Source organism: Dipodomys merriami, unplaced genomic scaffold, assembly GCF_024711535.1.
Source record: "Dipodomys merriami isolate MVZ:Mamm:240054 unplaced genomic scaffold, mDipMer1.0.p SCAF_33, whole genome shotgun sequence".
NCBI classification, from domain to species: domain Eukaryota; kingdom Metazoa; phylum Chordata; class Mammalia; order Rodentia; family Heteromyidae; genus Dipodomys; species Dipodomys merriami.
Window position 1 is genome coordinate 15,215,245 of NW_027204826.1, and position 24,834 is coordinate 15,240,078.

General features: G+C 40.0%; 1 protein-coding gene across 10 annotated transcripts in view; it reads left to right on the plus strand.

The window, feature by feature from the left end:
• The window catches only part of Akap13 (A-kinase anchoring protein 13), a 174,876-nt gene that overhangs the window by 50,677 nt on the left and 99,365 nt on the right, over positions 1–24,834 (plus strand). For all 10 annotated transcript variants that reach the window (XM_070043194.1, XM_070043196.1, XM_070043199.1 and 7 more), the window contains exons 3-6: positions 195–342; positions 10,385–10,681; positions 15,204–15,387; positions 22,279–22,474. In XM_070043194.1, coding sequence (XP_069899295.1) covers positions 195–342; positions 10,385–10,681; positions 15,204–15,387; positions 22,279–22,474 — 825 coding nt within the window. The remainder of the gene's footprint in view (positions 1–194; positions 343–10,384; positions 10,682–15,203; positions 15,388–22,278; positions 22,475–24,834) is intronic.

Below are 24,834 nucleotides of genomic sequence, written 5' to 3' on the forward strand. Positions count from 1 at the left end.
TTTTTGCCTGAGCAAAATGACTCTAGGCCAGCCTTCAACTTTGAAATCCTGTGGGTCTTTACCTCTCGTGTAGCTGGGATTACAAGAGCCACGACACTCAGCAGATTTGTTTCCTTTAATATGGTGTTTTGATAAAGATAGATTTCTAAGAAGAGCCTTGCTAATCAAACTTGGTAAATCTTTTCCTTTCCTAGGGTGATTGTGTTGTTACGGTACTGCTTGCCGAGGAGGACAAAGTTGAAGATGATGTAGTGTTTTACTTGGTATTTTCGGGTTCCACCCTCCATCATTATACAAGTACTCGTAAAGTCAGCTCTGATACGTTGGAGACCATTGCTCCTGGTAAGTATCTGAGTGGAATCTTTTGTCGCATTTACTAGATAGATACAGTGCTTATCTCTTGGTCTGATCCACCATCAGAAAGTTGGTGATTGGTGTTTGGAGATGAGCTTTCTCAGTGGAACTTAAAGTAAACAATTTATGTATTTTCATCAAAATTAAGAATAATACTCCTTGATAGAGAACTTTTGAAAATATCAACAGTTTTAACTATTTCCCTTTAGAGAAAAGTTAGATACAGTTGAACTGCCAACATTTTGTAGTGCTTCTACTTTGTAGGTATGAGTTGGATTAAAAAAATTACAAAGTTTGTGAAGCACTTCAAATATCTGGCCTTGCTAGTATTGAATTGTGCTCTGTTCTTTTTTATTCCCATGTTATTTCATATGAAATTATTTTTTGTCTGGTACTTACAAAATTCTGGAAATTATGCCCTTTTCAAGAACTGAGGTTATTATGACAATTGAGAGTTATATTTGTACTTCTGGGCAGAAATGATCTTGGGAAGTGTAGGATTTAAAAATTCTAGTCCAGGCCTAGGATGAGCCCACACCCCCAATTTTCAGGAAGAGGAAATTAAAGAGTGTGGTCAGGATAGATGTCAGGTTCCTTTCTGAAGTGTATTAGGTATCTTGTTTGGTAACATGAAGCTCCCAACAACTTGTTTCCTGCAGTGGATGGATATCCAGCAGGGGTCATTCAGTATCATAGTTCCCGAATATTTATTATATTTATTATGCACTGATGATAGAGAGAGGCAGCTCCTTCACTAGGTAGAATCTCCAGTCTCTGACTGGACTCCTACTAGACATATATAGATAATTTTTGTGAAATTATTCTTTTCTAATTAGAAAGCTTTTAGGAGTAAAAGGTTGGGGGGATGAGAGAGAGGATATGCTACACACATACATACATATATACATATACGTACATCTATCCACACATATTGGTTACGTACTAAGAGAATATAAGGAGATAAAGGAGAAATTACAGACCTGATAAGGATGTAGCTCTGGTTCTGGCTGTGATACTTGGCCCCAAATCTCCCAGGTTTCCTCTCTTGGAGAGACAGGTTCCTGTAAACTCTTACACTTCCATTAGCCAGGGCCCTAAATTAGGAAAGGTGGCAAGCATTTATTTTCTTTGAAGTCATTGTCTGCCTTACTTACGGATTATACTTAGAGCCTAGTGCTCTTAACTTTACAAGTAGCTACTTGGACCTTTTTTCCAGCCCACCATCCTGAACCAGGACCCACTTCTTTCCTTGGCTTTGGAACCAGGACACCGATGTTTTCTTTGTACACACCCTTTGCAGCCACACCCCTCCATGGGTGTCCATTTGTATTTACTGACTCTGAGTATTGTTGCCCTAGCAACCAAGCCAACTGGAATGGGCAGTGGACTCTGCCACTATCCTCTATTTTTGTCCGAATCCCCAGAAATCATTCCAGACCCATTCTCGTGGATCAGGAATCCTCTTCTTAACTTCTTTGGTTTCTGCTATCCACACACCTTTTCCCTTAGCCATTTCTCATCCTGTCTGTAGTGCCATGGGCTCAGTACTTTCTCCCTCTCCCAATTGGCCTGATGGGTCTAGTACCAAATTCAGTCAGGCTGCCTATAGGAGGTGCTGACCACAGCAGAGGCTCCCCAGTGCTGATGAGGCAGCACCTCACTTAGCATGTCGGGTCTAATATGGTGGATGATCAGCAGAGAAGATTCCCACCTGGAGCCTCCTATTGACATCGTTACAGGATTTTGGTTTGTTTGTTTGTCTTTCCAGCCACTGCCCTTTGGATTAGTTTAGGAATTAGTGGCGGAAGACTAGAAGTGAAGATATGTAGGGGGTAAAGTTAGTGTTGAATTTCTTTTTTAAAAAATCCTTAAAAAAAAAAAGCTTAAACTGTCTTCTAGATGTTGTAGACTTCTTCTTGAATTCAACCTTTTCCCCCTTCTACAGGTCCTTACTTTACTGCCTCCTTTCAGCATTCCCTCTCTTCTCTTTGCTTATTTTTCTCCATTGCCCTTCTCAATTATTTTCCTCTAATACCTGGGTTTGAACTCAGGGCCTCATGCTTGTTTGGCTGCTGTCTTTACCACTTGAGCCACACCTCCATCCCAGCATTTTTCTAGTGATTTGGGTGAGAGGGAGTCTTGCAGACTTTTCTGCCCAGGTTGGCTTCAAACCTCAGTCCTCCAGATACCATTCATTCTCCTGTGTAGTTAGGATTATAGGTGTGAGCCGCTGGCACCTGGCTGTACTTCTCAGTTTTTACACCTTATATTTTGTTTATATATGTTATTTTTTGTCCTGTACTTACCTAAAGTGTTGAATATGGAAGAGACAAGGGTTTTATTTGTTTTGTTCATTGGTGTATTCAAAGAAAACACCCCATCAGCACTTCTGGTGAGCTGAAATTCATCCTGGTTTTCAGAAGCCAGTCTTGTAGAAAGGTACATCCACCCCCTCCCCCCTCTTTTTCTTTGATTAAATAAATGCAAAAGGAGTCTCTGGCTTCTTGAATTGAATTCATAGCCTGGAGCAGGAGTCTGTGTCTCCTTCCAGAACTACCTTTGATGATTTCTGTGCGTCAGTTAGTAGTAATGATAGCCTCAGATTTCCTGTCTGCTGAGGGCAGTTGGATTAATCAAGATTTCTTTTGATGGAAAGTCTGTACAATGCTTTGTGCATCCCAGTTACTAGCTAATTGTGAGCTGGCTTTTTGCAGCAGCTGCTTCTGATAGCCACGTCTGTGCACCCTTTCTGCTTACGTGTGGACTAGCTCTGCAGTTCCTAGTCATTTGGGCTGACTATGAGAAGAAAAAGAGCTTTGTGCCTTGTTCTTGCTTTTAAGGTCATGCTTTATCCAGATTGCTGGTTCTGACTTATTATGAGTTCTCTGTATATTTCACTGTCACTATTTTGTAACATTTTAGTCCTTACTAAAACTAGATGATTGATTGACCTTCAGAAGGCAGCTACTTCTTGGTGTTGGTCTGTAACCTTTTATCTTATAATAGTTCCTACAGATAGGTTGGGAAAGGAGACATTTGTAAATGGCCTTCTAAAACAAACCTTTCACTTCAAATACTGAAATTATACTTGCGTCCCATTTTCTCCCTCCCCCCGCCCCTCCCGTCCGCCATGTTTGAATGCTTTCTAGCAAGAACCTAGAGAGATTATAATCTTTCGAGGTGATTTACAGTATAATTTTCTTGCCTTATAGTATCTTCCTTTAGAAGCAAAAGATCGGTTGTAATTCTCCTTTTAAAAAAAGATTTTGGTTAGCCATGGGGCTTAAATTCATGGCCAAGGCACTGTCCCTGAGCTTTTCTGCTCAAGGCTGGTACTTTACCACTTTGAGCCACAGTGCCACTTCTGGTTTTCTGATGGTTAATTACAGATAAAAGTCTCAGGGACTTTCTGGGTTGGCTTTGAACTATAATCCTCAGATCCCAGCCTCCTGAATAGTTAGGATTACAGGCATGAACCACCAGAACTGTTCTAATTCTCCCTTTTATTAAGTAAAAGTATGTACCCCTTGGTGACATGTTGGTAGTGATTTTGACCTCCTACTTTGTCTGAGTTGTTTGAATTTTTTTTATATAATGTACAGTAATATTTAATACAAAAAATTTGATGATTGAGAAACATGTTCTCTTGAAACTAAACCCACTTTTGCACTAAATAGGATAAAAACAGATCAAGTTTTACAGTAAATACTACATTCAGGCTATCTATGAGATACCTGGCACAAGAGTATAATTTGCTGTGAAATGTGGATCTTGCACCATGACCCTTGTCAACCTGAGGGGATTACTGTGTTCTGTGCAGGTATGCTTATCCCTTCCTATTCCTGGCTGCTCAGTTCACTTTTTGAGCAGGGCGGGGGGAGGTATGCCCCTCTTACTTACTACCTCTCTGATGTGATAACATCAGGTTCCAATAAAGATTCTCTGTTAAACTGCAACAGAGAGGTAGGGAGATAATGCCCCTGACATCAGGACACATTAGGAAGGTTGGCAAGCTGAGCAGCCTGGGTAGAATAGGCAGTAGTTAGCAGCAGAGAACAAGTGGTGGGCCAGGGAGAAAGTAAGACTGACAGTACTTAGAGCCAGGACCTTGTGCTGCTGCCCATATCTGCACTGAGTCCCAGGTGTCCAGCCTTGGGGCTGGAGCCTGAGGCCTAAATCCCACACCAAAACCTTAGCTGTTAGGGGCCCAAATCTTGTGATATTATCTTGCCTGTCAGAGGCCAGGGGCCCAGTGCCACTGCTGACCATGTTCTCCACCCTGCTGCTGCAGTACTCAAAAGGACCTGGACTGAACTGAGCTAGTTTCTCCTTACCTGTGCAAGATTTCCATCTGGGTAGAACAAAGGGATATGATAGTGTGTGTGTGTGGGGGAAAGGGTTGTTAGTTAGCAGCCTAGCTAGAGGTAGAGGCTTTAGAAGTATAGGCTTTAGAGATATATTCTAGAATACAGGAAATCACATTTTTTTTTTAGCATTAATTAGCCCCTTTTATACTCCTATACATATAGAGGCATTTCCCCAAATGTACTATCTAGCATCAGACACCACAGTCAAGCAGTGGTTGCATACTTTTCTACTAGCCCTCGCTCCTATCATAGTATCTGCAGACAAAATTTTCCCTTAACTTTATATCCATTCAAAAAGAAGAAAAGGACACCAGATTCTGAAATACATCGATGCCAAACAGAGAAGTGAGAGCATTCTTACTGTATTTTCCATCACTGAAGCACCCTTTCTTTCAGAGATTGACATCTGTGAGGGACTGGGTGTGGCTGATCCAGCAAGCTCTGTGGGGGTTCCTTTTTGGATAGCTGATAAAACAAAGTCCTGATTGTTCTATCCTCAGAAGAGAAGGTCCGGATGGGATGTGTTCCACTTTTAGCTTAATAGGAAATGAAGTAATCCTCGGGTCATGCTTTAGCAGTTTTGTTTATCTGTAGCAGTTTTTCGTTTCCATGGGTTGCAGATGCTTTATGCAGTGATAAGCACCCTGCAGGAAAGCTCTTCCAGCCTGAGGCAGACCTCTGCCTACCGGCTTAGAAAAGGTGGGCTAAATGTTTTTAAGAGAACCTTTAGCTGTTCGTTGGTGCTGCACACTTAGATGGTGCTGCTTGTAGATTTGTTTATTCTTCCCTTTTTATTTTTGGAAATGAACTTTACAACTTGGGAGGAAGGAGTGGTGGGAGAGAGAAAATGGGAGATAAATCAGGGAGGGGATAACATTGTTCCACCAGAAATGAACCTTACTTACGTAGCTGTAACCCCTCTGTACATCTCCTTGACAATAAAATTTAAAGAAATAAAAAAACTTTCTTTTCAACTGAACAACATTTGGCACTGAAGCTTTGTTGGTCCATGCTGGCTGGAGAAGATCTTTGAAATATTTTAGAGATCCCCTTTCCTTGAACTATCACCAACTGGAACATTTGAAAAGCTGATGAGAACGACAGTTTCAGCTGTGTGTTTTGGGCTATTTTGTGAGGTTCTGGTATTCTCATTTTTGGTTAAAGAATCAGGCTTTAAGATTGAGTTACTTTCTTAGCATAAACAAACTTGTTTTCAAGGGAGCCTGGGGTCCACACCTAGTATTTCCAACTCTGCATCTCATTGCCATTATTGGGACTCCTTACAGTTCATAAGCTGGAGACAGATCCCTTCCAGCTAATGAGTTTATGTATTATATACGTATTATAATATATAAAACCATAACTGTATTATTTACATATACCTATGTGCTGGAGTTTGAACTCAGGGCTTTGTGCTTTGCTTGGCAGGTGTTCTACCTCTTAAGTCATGCCTCCAACCCTAAAACTGTGATTTTTATTTTACTCTAATACCAGGAAATTGACTGGACAAAGAAACACCATTGAAGTAGCTCAAAATCTTGCTGCCTGACTTCCTTACTTGTAGGTTCTATTTTTTTTTTAATGCAAAAGGTTAATTGTGATTTTTACATCAACTTGGATGTAATTTCCCATCCTGTCTGTATGGTGCAGTGTAGTTAATGTCTTACATGTACTATGTACAAAGGCAGTGGTCATGGGACTTATGCCCTCTGCAAATAATCACGTTTCTGGAGTTTGCAGTGGAAGAAGGTTTATGTGTGCATGTGCAGCAGTTCTAGTTTTATGACTAGGTCGATACTATATAAACGTTTTGTTCTTAAGTACTAATTTTTTTTCCTAGCTGCTTTACACAGAACACTATAGGAATTCAAAATTAATCTCGAGAGCCACTTTAGCATAATAGAAAACATTAATAAAAGACTAGCCCTGTCAATCTGCATGGTTGATTTCCAGAAACAAGGGTGAGATGCTTTGTTTTTCAGTAGAAACTCTTCCAGTTTACTATTTAATGAAGTCTTTTCAAGACATACTCAGTTCTCCATTTCTCTTAAAACCTCGGTTTTTCAAAAAAGGCAAAAAAAAAAAAAAAAACCTCGGTTTTTCTTTTGAAAAACAAATCTTTAATCAGACCAAACAAATTCTAGGTATGGCACATTTTACGTGTGATTCATAGTTTCTCCTTTAGATTGTGAGTTCATGTCTGAAGGGAAAATATTGGACTAACAGTTGGACCGTTTTCCTAGATATCTATCAGGCCTTTCATGGCCTGATGTCTGCCTGACACTTGTTATAGTTTTACATAAATGGAGCTGAGAATAGCTCCCTCATACACTCTTCCACTTGCTAATAGATTCCTTTGCCAAGCAGCAGAAAGATATACTTGTGCTGCCAAATACCCACCCCCCCACCTCACTTTTAGGTCACCTTGACTCGCTTTCCCATCTCATTCTGTCTAAGCAAACAATTATTTTAGCAGTCCCAGATCAATTTCTGAGCAGCTGCTTCTACAGGTCACAGCTTTGAATAAAAGTATTATTGATCTGCTGTGGATCCTCACTCCCCTCCCTTCCTCCCTTGCTCTTCTTCCTCCTTCCATATGTTTATACACATATGTATGTTCATACATCCATACAGAAGGTGATTTCATAAACCAGTATGTGATGTTTACTTCTGTTGACATTGTGACTCCCTTCCTGATTCAAGTTTTCATGTTTCTCATCTTTGCAGAAGTATGGGGAAGGAGATTTAGTAAAGAATAAGGACTGTTTATAACCATTGTAAGTGTAATATCTCCTCTTAAGACACAGTTTAAATTTTGAAAGTAGAATTCAATTTGGATCCCAGATTGTTTATATGATGGTAGAATTGTGACATTTGTGATGTTACTGTTCATTGATTTTTAGTCATATCTACCTCATGTGACTTGTGAGAATTTAGGTAAAGTTGTTGAACTGAACAAATGGTACTATGGTATGGTTTTGTTAGAGGCCTGGATCATGACATTTTTTTTCCATAAAGTAATTCTTCTGAGACATAAATCCCCCTGCCCCTTTTGGAAGTAATGTGATGCTGTGTATCTTGACCCCACTTGGTCTCAGAGCATCACCTACATCTTGTTTGGGTCTTTCTTGTGGACTCTGGACTATAAAGCACTGGAAGGTTGAGATTCCTGTTTGTCTTCACCTTCTAATCACGCTACCTAAACGTGATGGCAGTCCAAAGGTTAGTGGTTGAACCAAATTGAGTTACATGCTACAAAACGTTTTTTTAAACTCGTGTCCATTCGTTGTGTGAAGGGGATTTCATTGTGACTTCCACATGTGTAAACAATGTTCGCGATCGCCTCACTATCACTCTTCCCCATTCTACTCCCACATTTTCACACCATTGCAGCAGGCTTCATTGTTCCATTTTCAAACATGAAAACTAGGTAAAGCATGTCCATCTTCTCTCACTCCGTTGCTTAGTCCTCTGTACTCCTACTGGTGTTCTTCAGTAGGGCTTATTATTTATTATCTTATTATTTTTTAGTGTGTTAATTATGCCAAGAAGTTTTACTCTGGTGTTTTAGACATACATATGTTAGGGGTTGCTTCGGAGAACCCTCTCTGTTGCTGCCTTTTCCTCTATTCCTCCACCCTCTATTATCAACAGCTTCCATTGAAGTTCTTTGTCTTCATACATTGTTCTTATTTGCTGTAGCTCAAAATTACTCACCCTCCATATTTCTTTTTTCCTCTTTCTCCTTCCCATCTTCTTTCTACATGGTCCCGGAGTTAGAATCATGTTCTATGTGTATATATGTGTGTATTTGTAAATTATGTATACAGGTATATACACGTATGTACATGTCCATGAATAAGTAATGTCTTTTAAATCTAGGTTCAACATATGCAAAAGTATACAACATTTAGCTTTTTTTAGCTTGGCTTATCTCAGTCAGCAGATGTTATGGAACATTTTAAAGTAAATACCAGGAAAGTACTCAAATCTATTACCAGAAATTAATTGGCATGTTTCTGCTGGCATTAATGTCTGTGTAATTAGGCTGATTACTCTTTAAAGTAATTTTAAAGTTTTTTTTCCCCTAATTTTATTTCACATATGAAGTGTGTAAGTTCCATGTACATATGGAATTGCTGGGGTGGAAGATGCTCCAGCTTCCTTTAGCCTTCCCAGAAGGGATTCAGCTTGGGAGGCAGTGTACCTCAAGGAGCTAGGTGATCCTCGTAGTCCCCAGCCTGTTGTTCTGGATTCATGGTCATCGGGCCTGTCCTTCCAAGTGTAATGGGGCTTCTTCATCAGGGCTTACCTGATCTTATCTTCCTTCCTCTGTTCATACACAGTGTGGCTTCAGACCCCTTGGATCAGCTGAGACTTTGAATAGTGTGTTCTACTGCCATGTATCTGTTGTAACCTTGGGCATGCTACTTTTCTCATCTGTCTCATAAAATTGTTACGTAAATAGATACAACAAGTCAGATGCCTGGTAGGTAGCAGATACTTGGTTAGTAACTACTTAATACCAACCTAGAATTTCAGGTGAGCAGTGAACAGTTTTCATTTGTCACAAGGGCAAAGACTTGAGGATCCTGGGGGAAAGGTGGCTAGAAAAATCCTTAGCTACTTGGAAAAAAAAACCTTCAGTTTTCTCTGTCAAAAAGAGCAGAATGCTTAGTTTGTTCTGATTCTGAAATGTCTTTTTCCTATGTTAGTGAAGTAGGGGTGCGGACTTTAGGAGCACTTACAGGGTCCCTGCTGTGCTGCTGCACTGTGGAAGTAGTACCTAAATAAGGTATAGACCAAGAGAACTCTTGAATTCCCAGGGTGCATGACCAGTCAGGCAGAGAGTGGTGTGATATAATTTTTTTTTTTTTTACTCAGAAAGGTGTTTTATGGGAGAAGAGAGCTAATGAGTGATGGGTAATTAATGATGGACATGTGGTTAGTTGATCAGTATTTGAAAGTGGAGAAGAAACATTAGTGCTTTTTTGAATATGATCTGTGTATTGGAAGCATGTAATTAATTCTTAAAGGCTAACAATCTAGGGGGAAAACATCTTGATTCTCCAGAAATACTCTGCCACACAGAAAGTTTGTGCTGTGAAAGCTCGGTAATCTGGTCTAGGCTCATCTGTTTGAGGTAGGCTGTGGGTTACCCCGGTGTGGAGGCTCCTGGGTGCCTGCCAGTCTGTACAGTGGGCAGTGTAGTATCTTTGGTATATTTGCTTTTTCTGAACTGGGCTTCTAGCCACTGCATTGCATCATCCTTATGTGGCTCAGGTGAACTCAGTGAGCAATCATTATTTATTTGGTAGGCCAAGGTATACTAATGATAGCTAAAATCAGGTAAATTGATTGCCTTGTCATTTAGATTGAACAGAAGTAGTTGACCATCATAGCCCGGTCTCTTAGAGCTATTAGTAGAGATGTGGTTAAAGCTGGGATGTTCAGTTTCTTTCTGTTTGTTAAGGGGGCCATATTTGCATAGCAACAATTTAAAAAGCCAAAAAATAGGTTTTAGAACTTGGGGAACTACTGTCAGTCCTTAGAAGCAGGCCTGAAGGAGCCAAAGGCCCCTGCCTCTCCCCCTGCCCCCACAACGTCTTTCCTGAGGGGACTCTCTCTAAGGCTGTTTCCTTTCTTGTCTGTGTTTTCTTTAGGTCATGACTGCTGTGAGACAGTGAAGGTGCTGCTCTGTGCCTCCAAAGAGGGCCTTCCTGTGTTTGTAGTGGCAGAAGAAGACTTCCACTTTGTCCAGGATGAGGCCTGCGATGCTGCTCGGTTCCTGGCAGCCAGTGCTGGTGACCAGCAGGCTCTGAACTTCACTCGCTTTCTTGACCGGTCGGGACCCCCATCTGGAGATGTGAATTCACTTGATGAGAAGGTCGCTCTGGCGTTCAGACACCTAAAGTTGCCTGCAGAGTGGAATGTCTTGGGGACAGATCACATGTTGCATGGTGAGAATTTATGTGACTCACAAACGTCACATTTGGACCCTTCTGTTTTTGTATGGGGCTCCCTTCTTAATAATATGGTTGTTCTACTCAAGCGTACTACAGTGGGTGAGTAAATGGTAGAACTACTATAGCAAAGCAACCAAGTACCCAGGAAGGCATCAGTTCAAGGTCCTTGGAAATGACCCAAGTAGAGACTGGCATATCACCTTCTGTGGGTCTGGATTTCAGGCTTGATCCCTTCAGCAAGGAGGCAGTCATCCTTCATGAGGAGACAAGACTTTGGTGTGAGATTATTGAAGGCAGAGTTTCTGTGGTGTGTTCTGTGTGCTCTAGAGGTTCTGTAGTTGGAGGAAAGGAATGCCATTGGGAGCCTGAGGACCAGATAAGCTTTGAAAATCCCCACACTTCTGGCGCTTCAAATAAGAGTTCTTCAAATAAGGTCTCTACTCTTGTTAAAACAAAACACTGATGTCATGAATACTTACGTCTGTCCTCTTACTCAAAGGGATTCCCACATAATTAGGCTTGTAATGGATGACATTATTAGGTGTCATGATCATCCATGTACATATTTTAAGTGAAATATTAAAAAAAAAAAAACCTAGGTTCCGTAAATAGCATCTTGAGTGTAAATCTAATTGCAAAGTCTAGAAGTCACACACAGATGAAAATGTCTGCTTTAATACTGATGAAAGCACAGATGAAATCTGAATTAGTGTTCCCACTAAGATTTTGCTTATATATATTTTTTTCTTTCCCAAGATCAGGATTTGAACTCAGCATCTGATGTGATGCTTTATGCTCATTGGCAGGCACATTACTACCTGAGCCATGCCTCCAACCCTGTTGCTTATACTTTCTACTTCCTCTCCAAAAGAACATGTGCTGTGCAGAGTGTGCACAGCTTAGGTTATTGTGTTCCTAGAGCCAGCAGTTCCTGAGGAGAGATGCCTAGAGGGGCCTGAGCTTAGAGCATGCTCAGGTGCTCTGATCTCTGATTCCTTAGAGTCATCCAATCTTCTTCCCAAGGATAATGGTGAATAGTATTTGTGAATTAGTCTCTTAAGTCTACTACACTTAACAGTTCAGCCCTTGATCTTCCATCAGAATGGTGGTGTCCCCCTTTTATCAGGGAGGTATCCAGATAGGTATCTAACATACTAAGACAGGCCTGCCCAGCTAAGATATGAAAGTGTAGACTACAAAATCAAGTCAAGAAAGAGACCATTTATTCTTTATCTAACTCATGTAGTAGCCAAGTAACTTTTATTTTGCTAAAATAATCAAGATAATCAAGATTCAGATATTTGACATCATATTGGGCCTCGGTACTTCTCACTCCTGCCGTTTCTGTAGTGATCTAGGGTTACAGCACTTTTTTTTTGGTTTTGTTTTCTCTTATTTAAATAAAAGAGGACCTACAAGTTCATGTTTGGGTTTATGCTCCATTGATTAAAAAGAAGTTAGAAAAAATGAAGGTCTGAAGCATAGGGTATGTCATTTTCCTATGTCTTTGATAGGAGACTGGCCAGCTTGAGTGTTCTGTGCATTTTTAATTCTACCAGGATTGTTGAGGGTCCAGCCAACTGCACATTGACTACTTGTAAAAAAATGTAAATTGGCTACTTTAAAAGGGAAAATGTATGAAGTAGGCTGGGCGCCTGGGACGACAGTACAGATAAATAGGGAGCCTCGATACCTAACGAGGACTGCCTGCTCACAGGTGTACAGAGGCGTATGTGGGGTTTGTGGCTGATCTTCTCCTATGCTCATTGTTGGTTGTGCAGTGTTTGCCTTTTAGCTGTTTTTCTAGGTCAGCGTGCTCAGATTTCTCCATAATAATCAGTGCACTTAACTACCTAACTCTACAACATTTGTATGTAGTATGTTCCACAGTCTCCTTATACTTCGGACACAGGCATGAAATTAAGGAGCTTTGGCTTCAAGCCAGTTGATGGTGAAAAGTTCTGAAGTGTTTGACTCCAATAATGGGCAGATGGAGGAGGGGCTTCTTTGTTTTGATTGTAGTTTGAATTAGTGTAGATATATACATTTGTCAAAATGTTATCAAATGTTTCACCATTTGCATTTGACTACTGGATGTGTAAATAAACTTAAAATTATAACTATGTGTTATGAAACTTTGATTAATGTACGAATGCTGAAGTATATCACTAGTTTGAAGTGCACAAAAAATAAGATGGATTGATAAGTGTGTGGACAGAAAGTTGAGCAGATAAAGTTGAGGAGAAAAACATTCATTATAGAACCTAGGTTGGTGAGCATTTATTTCATGATTATATAATTTTCTGTAGTTATGTGCAGATTTTAAAGAATAACAAAATGTTGTAGATGCTTGAAAAGATGTTTTTTAAGACCACATAATTAGGTTGTGTGGTATTCTTCTCCCCACTTTTAAGCCAAAACAGAGATACTGGAGTAATGGAAGGGATATGGCTTTTAGATTTAAAAGAAGAGTTTTTACGTCCCAATTCTGGCTGAGTGTTACTTAGTTCCACTGCAAAATGAAGATAATGAACTGTCATCAAGTTACTGGGAAAAATGGATGTAGCCTATAGAGAGCTGTACAGAGTACGGTGGGAACATGGTGAGCCCTTCCAACCTCTTGTAGCAGACCTGGCCCCTATCACTGGGAGCTTCAGAGAGAGACTTAGGGATGATGTAGTGCAGGAGCCAACCTGCCAGATTCTGAGCAGGTGCACACCTTGTTGGAGCTCATAAATGCCTTGCTGACTCAGAGCAAATAAGGGACAGAAAAGGGTGGGGGCTGAAGGGAAAGCCACTTGAAGGAGGAGTCAGTCAACTGGTAGGGCTAGAACTAACTGGCTGTAGAGAAAGTACATATTTTCCTGCCTTACTTGCTCTTCTGTGTTTGATAAGGATTTGCAAGAGTTCCTTCTGTCCTTTCTACCTCCTTAGAGATATTGATTATTAAAACTTGTACCTGCACATGTCCTTTTTTCGGAAACATTGAGTTATGTATTGATATTTTTATTTTGTGGTGCTGAGCACAAAACCTAGAGCCTAGTGCAAGGTAGGTAAGTGCCCCATTCCTGAACTATGTCCTCAGTCCCTGATTTCTTCTTTTCTTGCCCCAGGCCTCTCTTCAAACTGACTAAAACTTCAGAATCAGTCTGTGTATAGATAGGTATGCAGGGAAAATATAAAAGATGAAAGATAGATTTTGCTTTCAAGAAAATTTACCTTGGAAACAAGACTACACTCACCCACCAGTAACTTCAGAAAACAGTGAAGTTCAGTATAAAATTAGAGCTTTAAAAAGGTATTCATTGCTTTTGGGATATTCACACATAGAAGCATTTTCAGATTTCATAGTAAGAGGAAACACTGGGGTCTAAGAAGTCAGAATGCACAGTGAAGAAAGGGGGACCCAGGGGCAGCCATGAAGAGTGAGAGATAGTGGAAGCCAGAGGAAGAAGGCAGGACATCCTGGAGTTGAGTAATGCATAGTGGAGCAACATACCTCAGGTCCTGGTACCCTTTGGTCCTGTCATCTCAGGCTAGGCACAAGAGAATGGCTGAGTGGCAGACAGAATGCTGCTAGTGGACCTACAATGTAATGTGAAGCTCAGGGCCAAGAATGGAGTAAAGGACAGAACTGGCATTTAATCAGTACTTGGGTTAGCTTGGCCAATTAGTCCAGTGTTTCACCGGTGCCCTCTCATTAGCTCTGACACCTCTGAGAGTCTGATGGTGTCTCACTCTAGGATGGGGAAAGTGAAGCTCAGAGAAGGGCTGTGAATCAGGTCTCGTCACACAGAGGCTAAATACCAGGTTTGAACCCAGCTTGGCCTGACTCCAAAGCCCATCCTCCTTCCATCAAAGTGACTCATTATGTCAGGAAGAAGCCTTAATTTTAAGCAAAGCCCAAGCATACTTCCCTTTCTGAACTTATTAATGTATTGTCTTAAAGTTGGTCTTCATTAGGCTGGAAAAAGCATTTATTTTTCTCATTAAACAAACAAAAGCCAGCAGTAGCAGCGGTCTTGATATACTTTTAATAATGTGGGGAACTAAAAAGACCTGTGTGTACTTAACAAGTAGAACCAGTTTGTAGTGTTTTACTAGCCAACTCCTGTCTGAGTGTTCTTTTTAAAAGTAATTATACCCTCAAAGAAACACCCATCTTAAGTCCTAACAACTGAACCCCCCCTCCCTCGGATTTCTCTCTTGTGAGCCTGCATTCACTTCAGTATTTTTTTCTTTCTTTAGAGGAAAATGGCCTAAGTGGGGCTGCCTCTTGTTGAAGAGTGTGCTTCCTGGACTTCTTTTTTTTTTTTTTTCTGGCTTTGTTTTGTCTTGGCCTGTCAGCTGATTCTACCTGACCATAATAAAGTTCACTCAGTCTTGGCCTGTAGATCCTGAGTACAGGACTGTAAACACTTGGAGGTAGTGGTGTCTACCTGACTTGTCCTTTCTTTTGTCTTTCTTCGGTGGTGCTGGTAATCCCATTACTTTTTCATGTTCTCCCCATCTATAGATGGTACCCCCCGGGAGACTCTGATGCATTTTGCTGTACGGCTAGGACTGCTGCGGTTGACATGGTTCCTGTTACAGAAACCAGGTGGCCGTGGAGCTCTAAGCATCCACAATCAGGAAGGGGCAACGCCTGTGAGCCTGGCCTTGGAGCGAGGTTATCATCAGCTGCACCAGCTCCTAACCGAGTAAGTGCTCTTTTTCTCCCTTTGTGCCTCCTCTCCTCACTAGCCCCACCCCAAGTCGTTGTGGTACAGCCCACTTGGCTTCTCAGTGTGCCATTGGCATGGATTAAAACCTCAGTACCTAGCTGCCGCCGCCGCTGCTGCTGGTTTGCAAGCTGTCTGTGAGACACAAACGTAAGTCGTGTTAACCTTTTCTCTCCTCAGCCTCCTGGCTTTCACTGCTTCTAATACTTTTTGAAGACTCAAGATGGGGACTAGCAGGGATTAGCGATGTATGCAGTTTATCCTGTCTTAGTATAAGAGGAAGCAGTCTTTCTTGTGCACACACACACACACACACACACACACACACACACACACACACACACATATGTATAAACACATACACATACATAATATATGTACATTTTTTGCCCCTGGTGTGCCTTCCAGACTTGAAAGAGTTGATTGGAAACCATTACTTTGATGATACAGAAAAATTGACAGATGATTTGAGTTTGGGTTTGAATATACTCCTAGTGAATAAATACATTCAGAGCAGTGGTTTCATATGAATAGTAGTAAGATGAAACCATGTTGTTTTGGAAATGTGCAGTAGGAAATCCTGTTTGTCTTTGGGTTCAATTGTTAATATGTCTAACTCCTTAAAAAAGCCTTCAGAGGAAGGTTGCTAGTCAAAATATTTTGAGTTCCTTTTTTTTTTCTCATACAAATAGAAAAATCAATGCATTAGAGCAGCAGTACTTTTCATTGGAATGTTTATCAAAGGCAGAAGCTTCAAGAATAGTTTGTCTTTTTCAATTAGTATTTTTAAAATTAGTTTTATGGGTATCTTTTATATCACATTGTCTAAATAAGAATAAACTCTATTGGATCTGTGCTCTTTAGCAATTGAGGGACCCTTTTAAAAAATGGATGCGGAATTTCCAAATTCTTAGGTATTTTGCTCTTGCCAGATTTAACTTAGATGCATTTTCTGTGGTTTCATTTTTAGCTGCATGTGAATTGGGTGGATCAAGAAGGCACTTCAGAGTGTAAGCGCAGTGTGGTTGTGTAGTTGTTCCTTGCTTCATTTGCCAAGCGTATAACTTTCCCAGGCAGGCCAGACAGAAGGCTCCGATGCCCTCTAAATGGGTGTTACAGTTGCAGGTGGGGCCATCTTCGTCTCAGGTGAGCTTTGGATACCTGAGCTGTCCTGTGACAGTATTCCAGAGAGGGATCGCCTCTGCCCTTCACACTTCCCATCTGGAGGGGGATTACATTCACTCTGCTGCTGGTCTCGTGGTTTCTGGAAGGGAGGCCTCGTTCCAGAGGTCTGTATAACAGTTTGGTTATAGTTGTTTGGCTTTGTTATAGCTCAGTGTTTCGGCTGGGAAGCAGTTTCAGTTAAGGACGGCCATCCAAATGGGGCAATAAAATGATTATGACAGCTTCATTATGTGCCTGGACCAGGATGGCACAGGACTGTTACTGCAGCACAGCTTAGAAAACTAGAGAGCATTTGGTTATTTTGGGAGAAGAGATTTTACTTCTACTTCCCTTACATGTGAGAAAGCTAGTTATTTCCTTTTGAAGGAAGAGTGGTAAGGAAAGCCAATTAGAGAAACTGCCATGTAGAAGACCTTGATAGGAGAACATGAGCTCCTTGCTGCAGGTCTAGCCTTTAGCTTGACTTCTGCTGCACTGTTAACCATGTGGGAAAAGTACTTGGTCAGGGGTACCTACCACAATGTGAGGAAGCCAGTCTTCATCCTCACAGGGTCACTGTAATAATGGGGCCTTGGCTAGAATTCCGATCCTCATGAGTCAGGAATGGTTTTGATGATGATGATGATGATGATGATGACGACGACGACGACGATTATCCTATACTCACTCTCTTCTTTCACTCTCTCACACACATATGCACATTTCAGACATTTTTAGGTTTGCAGTTTATAATCGTCATCACTATCTGTTATTTCGGGAGGTTTTTCATGACCCCAAATAGAAACTCTAAACCCAGAAGGTGCTAACTTTAGTCTCCTTCCCCATATCAGAGTAACTTCTGTTCTATGTTCTGTCTCTAAGAACTTCCCTATTCTAGATACATCTCGTGAGTGAGGATCATGAAATATTTGTCCTGTGTTAGGTTCCTCTCACACAGCATATCATCTTAAAGACTCAGTCATGTTGTAAGATGCCAGAAAAATGATGCATTTTTCTAAATATTGAAAAGGATAGATTTTAAAGCTTTTTCATGAGGTAAAAAAGTAGGTGAGGTGCTGGTAAAATATTACTAGTCTTGCAAGAAATCTTCAGAAATAAATGACTCCACAAAGAAGGCATAACTTGGTGACTAATGTGAATGTTATCTACTATTGCCCCTGCCCTCCCCCTTTTCTGGTAGTGGAGCTTGAACTCAGGACTTGGGTGCTTGGCTTTTTTGCTTAAGTTGGTGCTCTACTGTTTGAGCCACACCTGCCAGCCTTTGGTGGTTAATTGTAGATAAGAATGTCACCGACTCCTGCCTAGACTGAATTCAAAAGTGATCCTCAGATCTCAGCTTCATGAATAGCTGGGATTATAGGTGCGAGCCACCAGCACCCAGCTTTATGCCACAATCTTTTTTTTTTTTTTTTGGGTCTGGTCATGGGGCCTGAACTCTGGGCCTGGGCGCTGTCCCTCAGCTCTTCAGCTCAAGGCTAGCGATCTACCACTTGAGCCACAGTGCCACTTCCGGCTTTTTTCTTTTTGCTTATGTGGTGCTGAGGAATCGAACCCAGGGCCTCCTGCATGCAAGGCAAGCGCTCTACCACTGAGCCATCTTCCCAGCCCCTATGCCACCATCTTTAGAAAAAGATTTCTTAAGAGTTCTAGCTGTGGAGTGTTGACACAAAGTGCTGAAATATTTCCATTGCCCCAAGAGCCAGTTTAAAATTATTTGTCTTTGGAAACTTTATCTCATTTTTAGTATCAGTTCAACAAATCTCAATTGGCTGAATACCCACACTGCACTAGAAACTATAGTGAGTACATTGCAGGTATTATTTTAGCCTTATGATGACCTCTCTAAAGTAGATGCTGTTTGTGTTTTGTGGATGGAATGTGGCAGCTCAGTGAGCTAAATCCGTAGCCCCACCCTATTGAGAGAGTGGCATATTTACTCTTCTAAACATTCTTCCTTTTACAGAACTGGCAGAAAGAAGAGTTTCAGTAGGAGACTACTAGAATACAGGATTAAGTACTACTTAATTAGGAAAGGGTCCTATGTTTTCCATGTAGTCTTAACCTCTTTTCCTGAGGAAAATGAGGTACTCTGTATAATATCTTGGCATTGCTCATCAGTGGTTGATTACAATCAAGCTATTGTTTTACATATTGATTCTCACAGAGCCTTGCGAGTGGGTAGAGTATTATTGTCCATGTTTTGTAGTTGAGGAAACAGACTAGAGAAGTGAATTGTCACAAGTCCACAAAGTGAGAGAACTAGGTGTGGTCCTGAGGTCCCCTGATGTCCAGGGTGAGGGGGAGCATGTGGACAGCCCTCAGGGTGTGGACATGGATTCCTATAGTAGGCAGTATTGGTTCTTCTCAGGGGACTCATGGCTGTAGGTTCTCAAGTCCTTCCTTTGACACCTGGGTTCAGCCAGGTGGTAGAATAACTACTGCACTGACCTATTTCACAATAGAGCCATGTACTATTGTGTAAGCTGTTTTGTCAGCTAAGTGATTTCCTTTTGAGGGTCCTCTTTACAGCTTTGACAGAGGGGTCTTCAGTAGCTGACCTGTCATAAAACAAGATGGAACCTTTGCTTTTGTTTAAGAGGGGAAAAGAATGAAGAATTTGTACTGACTGTACAAATTTAGTTTAAAAATAGAGAGCAGGACTTGGAATGGCTTGGCATTTTTCTTCTCTGTGTCATATCCTCCGTTCTGTCCATCAATCTCGCCTCCTTTGTGACTGTCTTTTGGGTCTTTGTGTTTTGGTAAATGAGTGAGGCAGGAGTGCATGGGAACTAGCAATGGGCAGTACTGTAATAACTAAGTAATTCCAGGTCCCTGCTTCTTAGTGCACACTGGGCTACTTCCAGGCTTCTCTTGTGTTGTCATTTAGGCATCTCTCAAAACCTTGAGGTTTAGTTGGTACATTCAGTATTCTCCACAGGCAAAATCGATCCAGAGAGAGGCTGAACAGCTGGCCCAAGGCCATGAGGCTGATAAGTTCACCTTTTAATTTTGAAGGGGGAACAGCTCTTTACCACTGTGCCCCAACTGCTTCTCAGTGTGGAATTCAGCCACTCTAGCTCCATGTCAGTGGAGTGTGGATGGTTTTGTAAGCCCCATAGAGGTTTGGCAATGTTATGGTGATAGGGTTTCATGGATGATAGCGCAATAACCTTCAAATAAGGAACTGCTGCAGTTTCTTGTCAGAAGCACCACTCAGAGCAAAACATGTCCTTTGGGAGGGCTGGCATGACTGCTTTTCTCCACTTTTAAAGCTACACACAGTATGAAGCCAGAACTGAAATAAGATGGGCTTGCGTTATTCCTGGTGCCTGGGTAGACGTGTGTGAGTATCAGCTTTCACACAGGTGCGCTGTGGTCTTCTTACTTGTTTTCTGACATTTTCTCTGGCTTTTTGCTGTGAAGCAGTTTTGAACTTCCCTTGAAGGACTAGTGTCGTTAAGATTTGAAAAGTGTTTTCTCTTTAGTTAATTTGACTGTATGTTACAGTGTTTTCTGGAGTTGCAATGTGCTGAGAGGTTGTGAGAAGCAGAGAGGTTGGTTAGTTGGTTGTTGATTCTTGCATAGCAGGTAGGATGCTAGGAAGCTAGTTGGAATTTGCCCTGAGCGTATTGAATTTTGTTGCACCACACATGTAAACTCTGGGTCGTGGGTAGGCACAGATGCCCAGTTTGAATAGTGTAGTCCTGTAAGGAATGACTGCTAAATTGTGTTATTTAACAGTTGAAAAAGTTTCTGTTGCTCCTATAAATTTTATGAAAACAGAAGATACCTAATCAGATTTCTAGTTTGTGGAGTTGAATTGGAGCCATGATTTGAAGCTGTTATAGAGCATAGAGGTAGTTACTGTGGTTAGTGAAAAGAGGAAGCTTAGTTTTAGAATTCATTCGGTCTGGATTTAAATTCTGACCATTCTTACTAGCTTTTTATTTTGGGGTAAATTATATCTCTAGTCTGGTTTTCCTAACATGCAAAATGTAAATATATTGGCACTTACACCTCGGAGTTCTGACAATTAAAGTGATCTAATGTTCTCTGGCTCCTAACAAAATAGTTAATATTGCTGGCTTCCTCTTTTCCCCCACTGCCTCCTCTTGCCACGGAGAACAAGATCCTGTTGTCACAGCTCTGTGTTTCTGTTGTGAATTGGAAAGAAAAAAAAAAACAAAAAATCTTGGTTCTTCATAAATAATTTGAGAAGTTTTCTTAATACATAGTGTTGTTGTCTGGGAGAGTAAATCAATGTTAACGTTTTTCTGTAACAGTTGCCAATTAGAAGAGAGGTATAAAAAACTTGCATGTAGTTTGTGAAAAACCTATTTAGTCTTTATTGTGAGTTTATTGGTCTAGCTACTTCTAGATAAGATTATTTCAGTCATAAATTATGAAAGATGCTTGATCATGTCAGTGGTCTCTATAAAAACCCACATGAGGCGATTAGAAGTTTATTATACTACCAAGGTTTAGGTTGTCTTATTAAATAAAGCTTAATGATAGTAACCTCATGTCTGAAGTTATGGGTCCTACCCAGATTAATGACCAACATTTTCTTCTTTCCCTGAACCAGAAACTCTAGTTCACACATTGGTGACATGATGATTAAACTTACTTATTTCTATCAGTCTAAAAATTGTTTATTCATTGAATGGTAGAATCTTCATAGTTGAGACCTTATTTATCAGCTGGCTTTACTATTAATCATTGCACTAGAGCTTGCAGACAAAATCATAAAGTGAAACAGTTGCTATGGTGATAAAGCCAATAGAGAGAGGATAAAGCCTTGCTTTCTCTGAACACCCTCCAACCAGGTAAGCTGTGAGGCTCAGACTTAGAACCCCAGGTGTATTGAAATGTTCTATAATTTCCAAAGCACATTTTCTTTCTCTATAACTATCACATTTCCATTTGAAAGTCATTCTCCATGTTCAGTCTACTTTGGGCTTGTAAAATAACTACTCTGCCTTATCTTGAGTTGAAGGCCTTCCCATGTCTACAGGTGGTAATTAAGTTGTCCCTCAGCCCTCTATTTCTGCTTGGGCACTTTCCAAATTTACCTTGGAAAATGTGCACAAAGATATTATTGTAGTGGAATCAAGTTTGGCAGGACAGAAAGGCATCCCTACAAGAACACTAGAAATTCTGATAGATTTATTTGACAAATGCAAAGGTCTCAGCTGACACCTTCTAGAAAGTGAGTGAAAAGGAGATATGCAGATGGAGGAACATGAATCTAAAGTACTGGAGGAAGGGCTATAGAAATATCTTCACTTCCTTTTATTTTATTTTTTTAATCCCAGCAAGAAAATTACCATTATGAACAAAAAATGGGTATTCTAATAATTGTGACAATTGTATAGTGCAGCATAATTTCATTACTATATGAAAGCAGTACTGAAATCTAGTCACATTTAACCAAAAGCCAGAACAAACTTCAAAATACAAAAGACTGATGTTATGATTGCCTTGGGTACAGTAATATCAAATTGATGACCTAAAACAGATCATGGAGAAAAGTCCAATCCACAAGCATATATATGTAGCTATATATAAACTAAATCTTTGCCATATCTCCTCACAAACACATTAGAAATGAAATATTATGCTTAAAAGGTTACACATGGCTGGGAGGTAGAATTTATATATTAATGAGAGATTGCTTGTTTTCAGGGAGAATGCTGGAGAGCCAGACTCCTGGAGCAGTTTATCCTATGAAATACCTTATGGAGATTGTTCTGTGAGGCATCATCGAGAGTTGGACATCTATACATTGACCTCTGAGTCTGAATCGCATGAGCCCACATTTCCTGGAGATAGTTGTACTGGACATATTTTTAAGCTTATGAATATCCAACAGCAACTAATGGTAAGGAAAAGTTTTCATTTTTATTTCATGTATATCGCACACATATGCACACTCTCTCTGTATCTTGCTGTACAACATATATTACAATACTTCTTCCAATGATTGTGAAACCTATAGGCAATGTTGCTGGTATTAGTTGTTACTGCCTAAGATACAGAACTGGCATTAGGGCTATAGAAGTAGGAGGCCAATTTTTCGTTTTAATTGATTTTTGCCAAGTTTCTGAAGTAATGAAAGCTCCTCATAAACACATTGTATATGCAGAAATATACAACCACACAACTAAGTTGTCCTGGCATTTCTCTGTGTTTGGTTTAACTTTGTAGAATTAAAGCAAGAAGAACAATTACTGAGATTGCTGTTAAAGAGACACAACCAAATTTACTCAATAAAGCCTCTTCACAGTTATTTTAGTGAGTTATGATCATGTTACTATATTTAAACTGATGGTTAAAAGATCACCAACAAAATAAAGGTTTTATAATCCATTCAAGCCTTGAAGATGAAGTTGCTGCCAGACATAAAAACATTACAGACTCCCTGGTACCATTTATTATGAATAATATAGACGTCATATGGATGTATTTCTCTTGGCCTTAACATCTGAAGGCTAAGTTTAGATAATTTTTCCAGCCAGCTTATTTCAGAGTTGATTTGATTTAGAAACAGCTTGATAATAGTGTTTAAGGTCATGTTGGGTCAGCTCAAAGCTAGATGCTTCTTTGGCAATATGTATTATTTTTCTGAGACATTCAGGCCAAACAACTCCATAGCAGGGTTTATGATGTGCCTACCTTTGTCTTTCAGAATCACTTTAGTCTTAAAGCAATCATGTCATTTTTCTTTGAGTGGAAATCACATTTTTCTCTTAGAATCTTTTTACTAAGTAAATGAGAATGGGCGTGGAAATACCAGTTTGCAGATGTCAAAGCTACCTGTGAGGATCGTTTGACAGAAAAGCAATGAGAAATTAAAAATGTAAGAAATGCATGTGCAGGAGCTTCTCAAGTTCTTCAAGCAGCATCCCTCATTTCTCCAGATCTCTTTCCTGTATTGTTCAGCTTTCATGAAGTATGATGACCTGTTGTCATGTTTTTTAGGACATGTTCACCCTTTGTTAGGCGTGGAGTAAAGCTAATTTTAAGAACTTGTACAAAAACTAGTACACAAGTGTTTAAGGAAACTAGCACACTCATTTTTAGTGAAAAAATTTTCCTGTCCTATATTGGTGAGGAAAAACACCAAAGTTTATTCCTTGTATATAAATTTACAGTATCGGTAATTAGACAGGAACAGTCTAATGTATTAGTTTATATTTACTTAGTAAGTAGATGACTCAGAGGAACATGTCTGAGATAGTTATTGGAGAAGATCAAATAATGAGTGGAGAACCAACCAGATGTTTTCAATTAATTTTATGTATTAAAAAAGTAGTATTAAGAGGAGTGATGAATTTTGATATTTTCTGAAATTTTCTACATTTTTCCTAAGCCTTATCTGTACAAATATGGGATTTTTACATAATTATAATCTTGACTATGAATTTTATTTTTCCAACATTATATTTTTAATGTTTTTTTCTGCTTGTTCTGTGATCTTCATAGTTACCATTTTTGTCACAGAAGGATAGAATCCTTTCACCAGATTGATGAACTATATTTTCTTAACCATTCCTTTTTTAGCTTTATTTGTTTAAGAAAGTACTTTAATGCTAAAAAAAAATCATTCCTCAGATGACTTATAAAACCATCTAACCACAGTACCTTCTGATAATAGTTAAAAGCTAGGTATTATTAATGTCAGATGATTTCATTTATTTAATATTCAGTGATGGACAAGAAGAGGATTGTTTTTTATCAAAATGCCAAAAAAGCTAGTCATGGTGGCTCATACCTGTAACCCTAGCTACTCGTGAGCCTAAAACTAGAAAATTTGAGTTAAGGATAGCCCAGGAAGAAAGATCATAAGGTCCCATCTTAACCAAGTAAAAAACAACAACCAAAAAAACCCCCTCAAAACTGAATTCTGTAGTATGTGCCTGTCATTCTAGCCATTCAGGAAGTGTAAATAGTAGAATCACCACCCAGGCCAGTCTGGGCAAAAAGTGAGGCCGTGTTAGAAAAAAGCAAATCTAAAAGCAAATCTTAAAAGCCCTTAAAAGGTGTGAGGATGTGGTTTAAATGGTAGAGCAGCAAGTATGATTCCAAGTTCAAACTCCAGCGTGGTCACTGTTAGCGAAATTATAAATCCAAATACTTGAGCTCCTTGGGTGGATAATAATTTGGGGGTTCCAGGATAACTTGTAACTCCTTAGTAAGTGTGTGGGCTTCTGGCTACATCTTGTGATGGAAAAGAGTTTT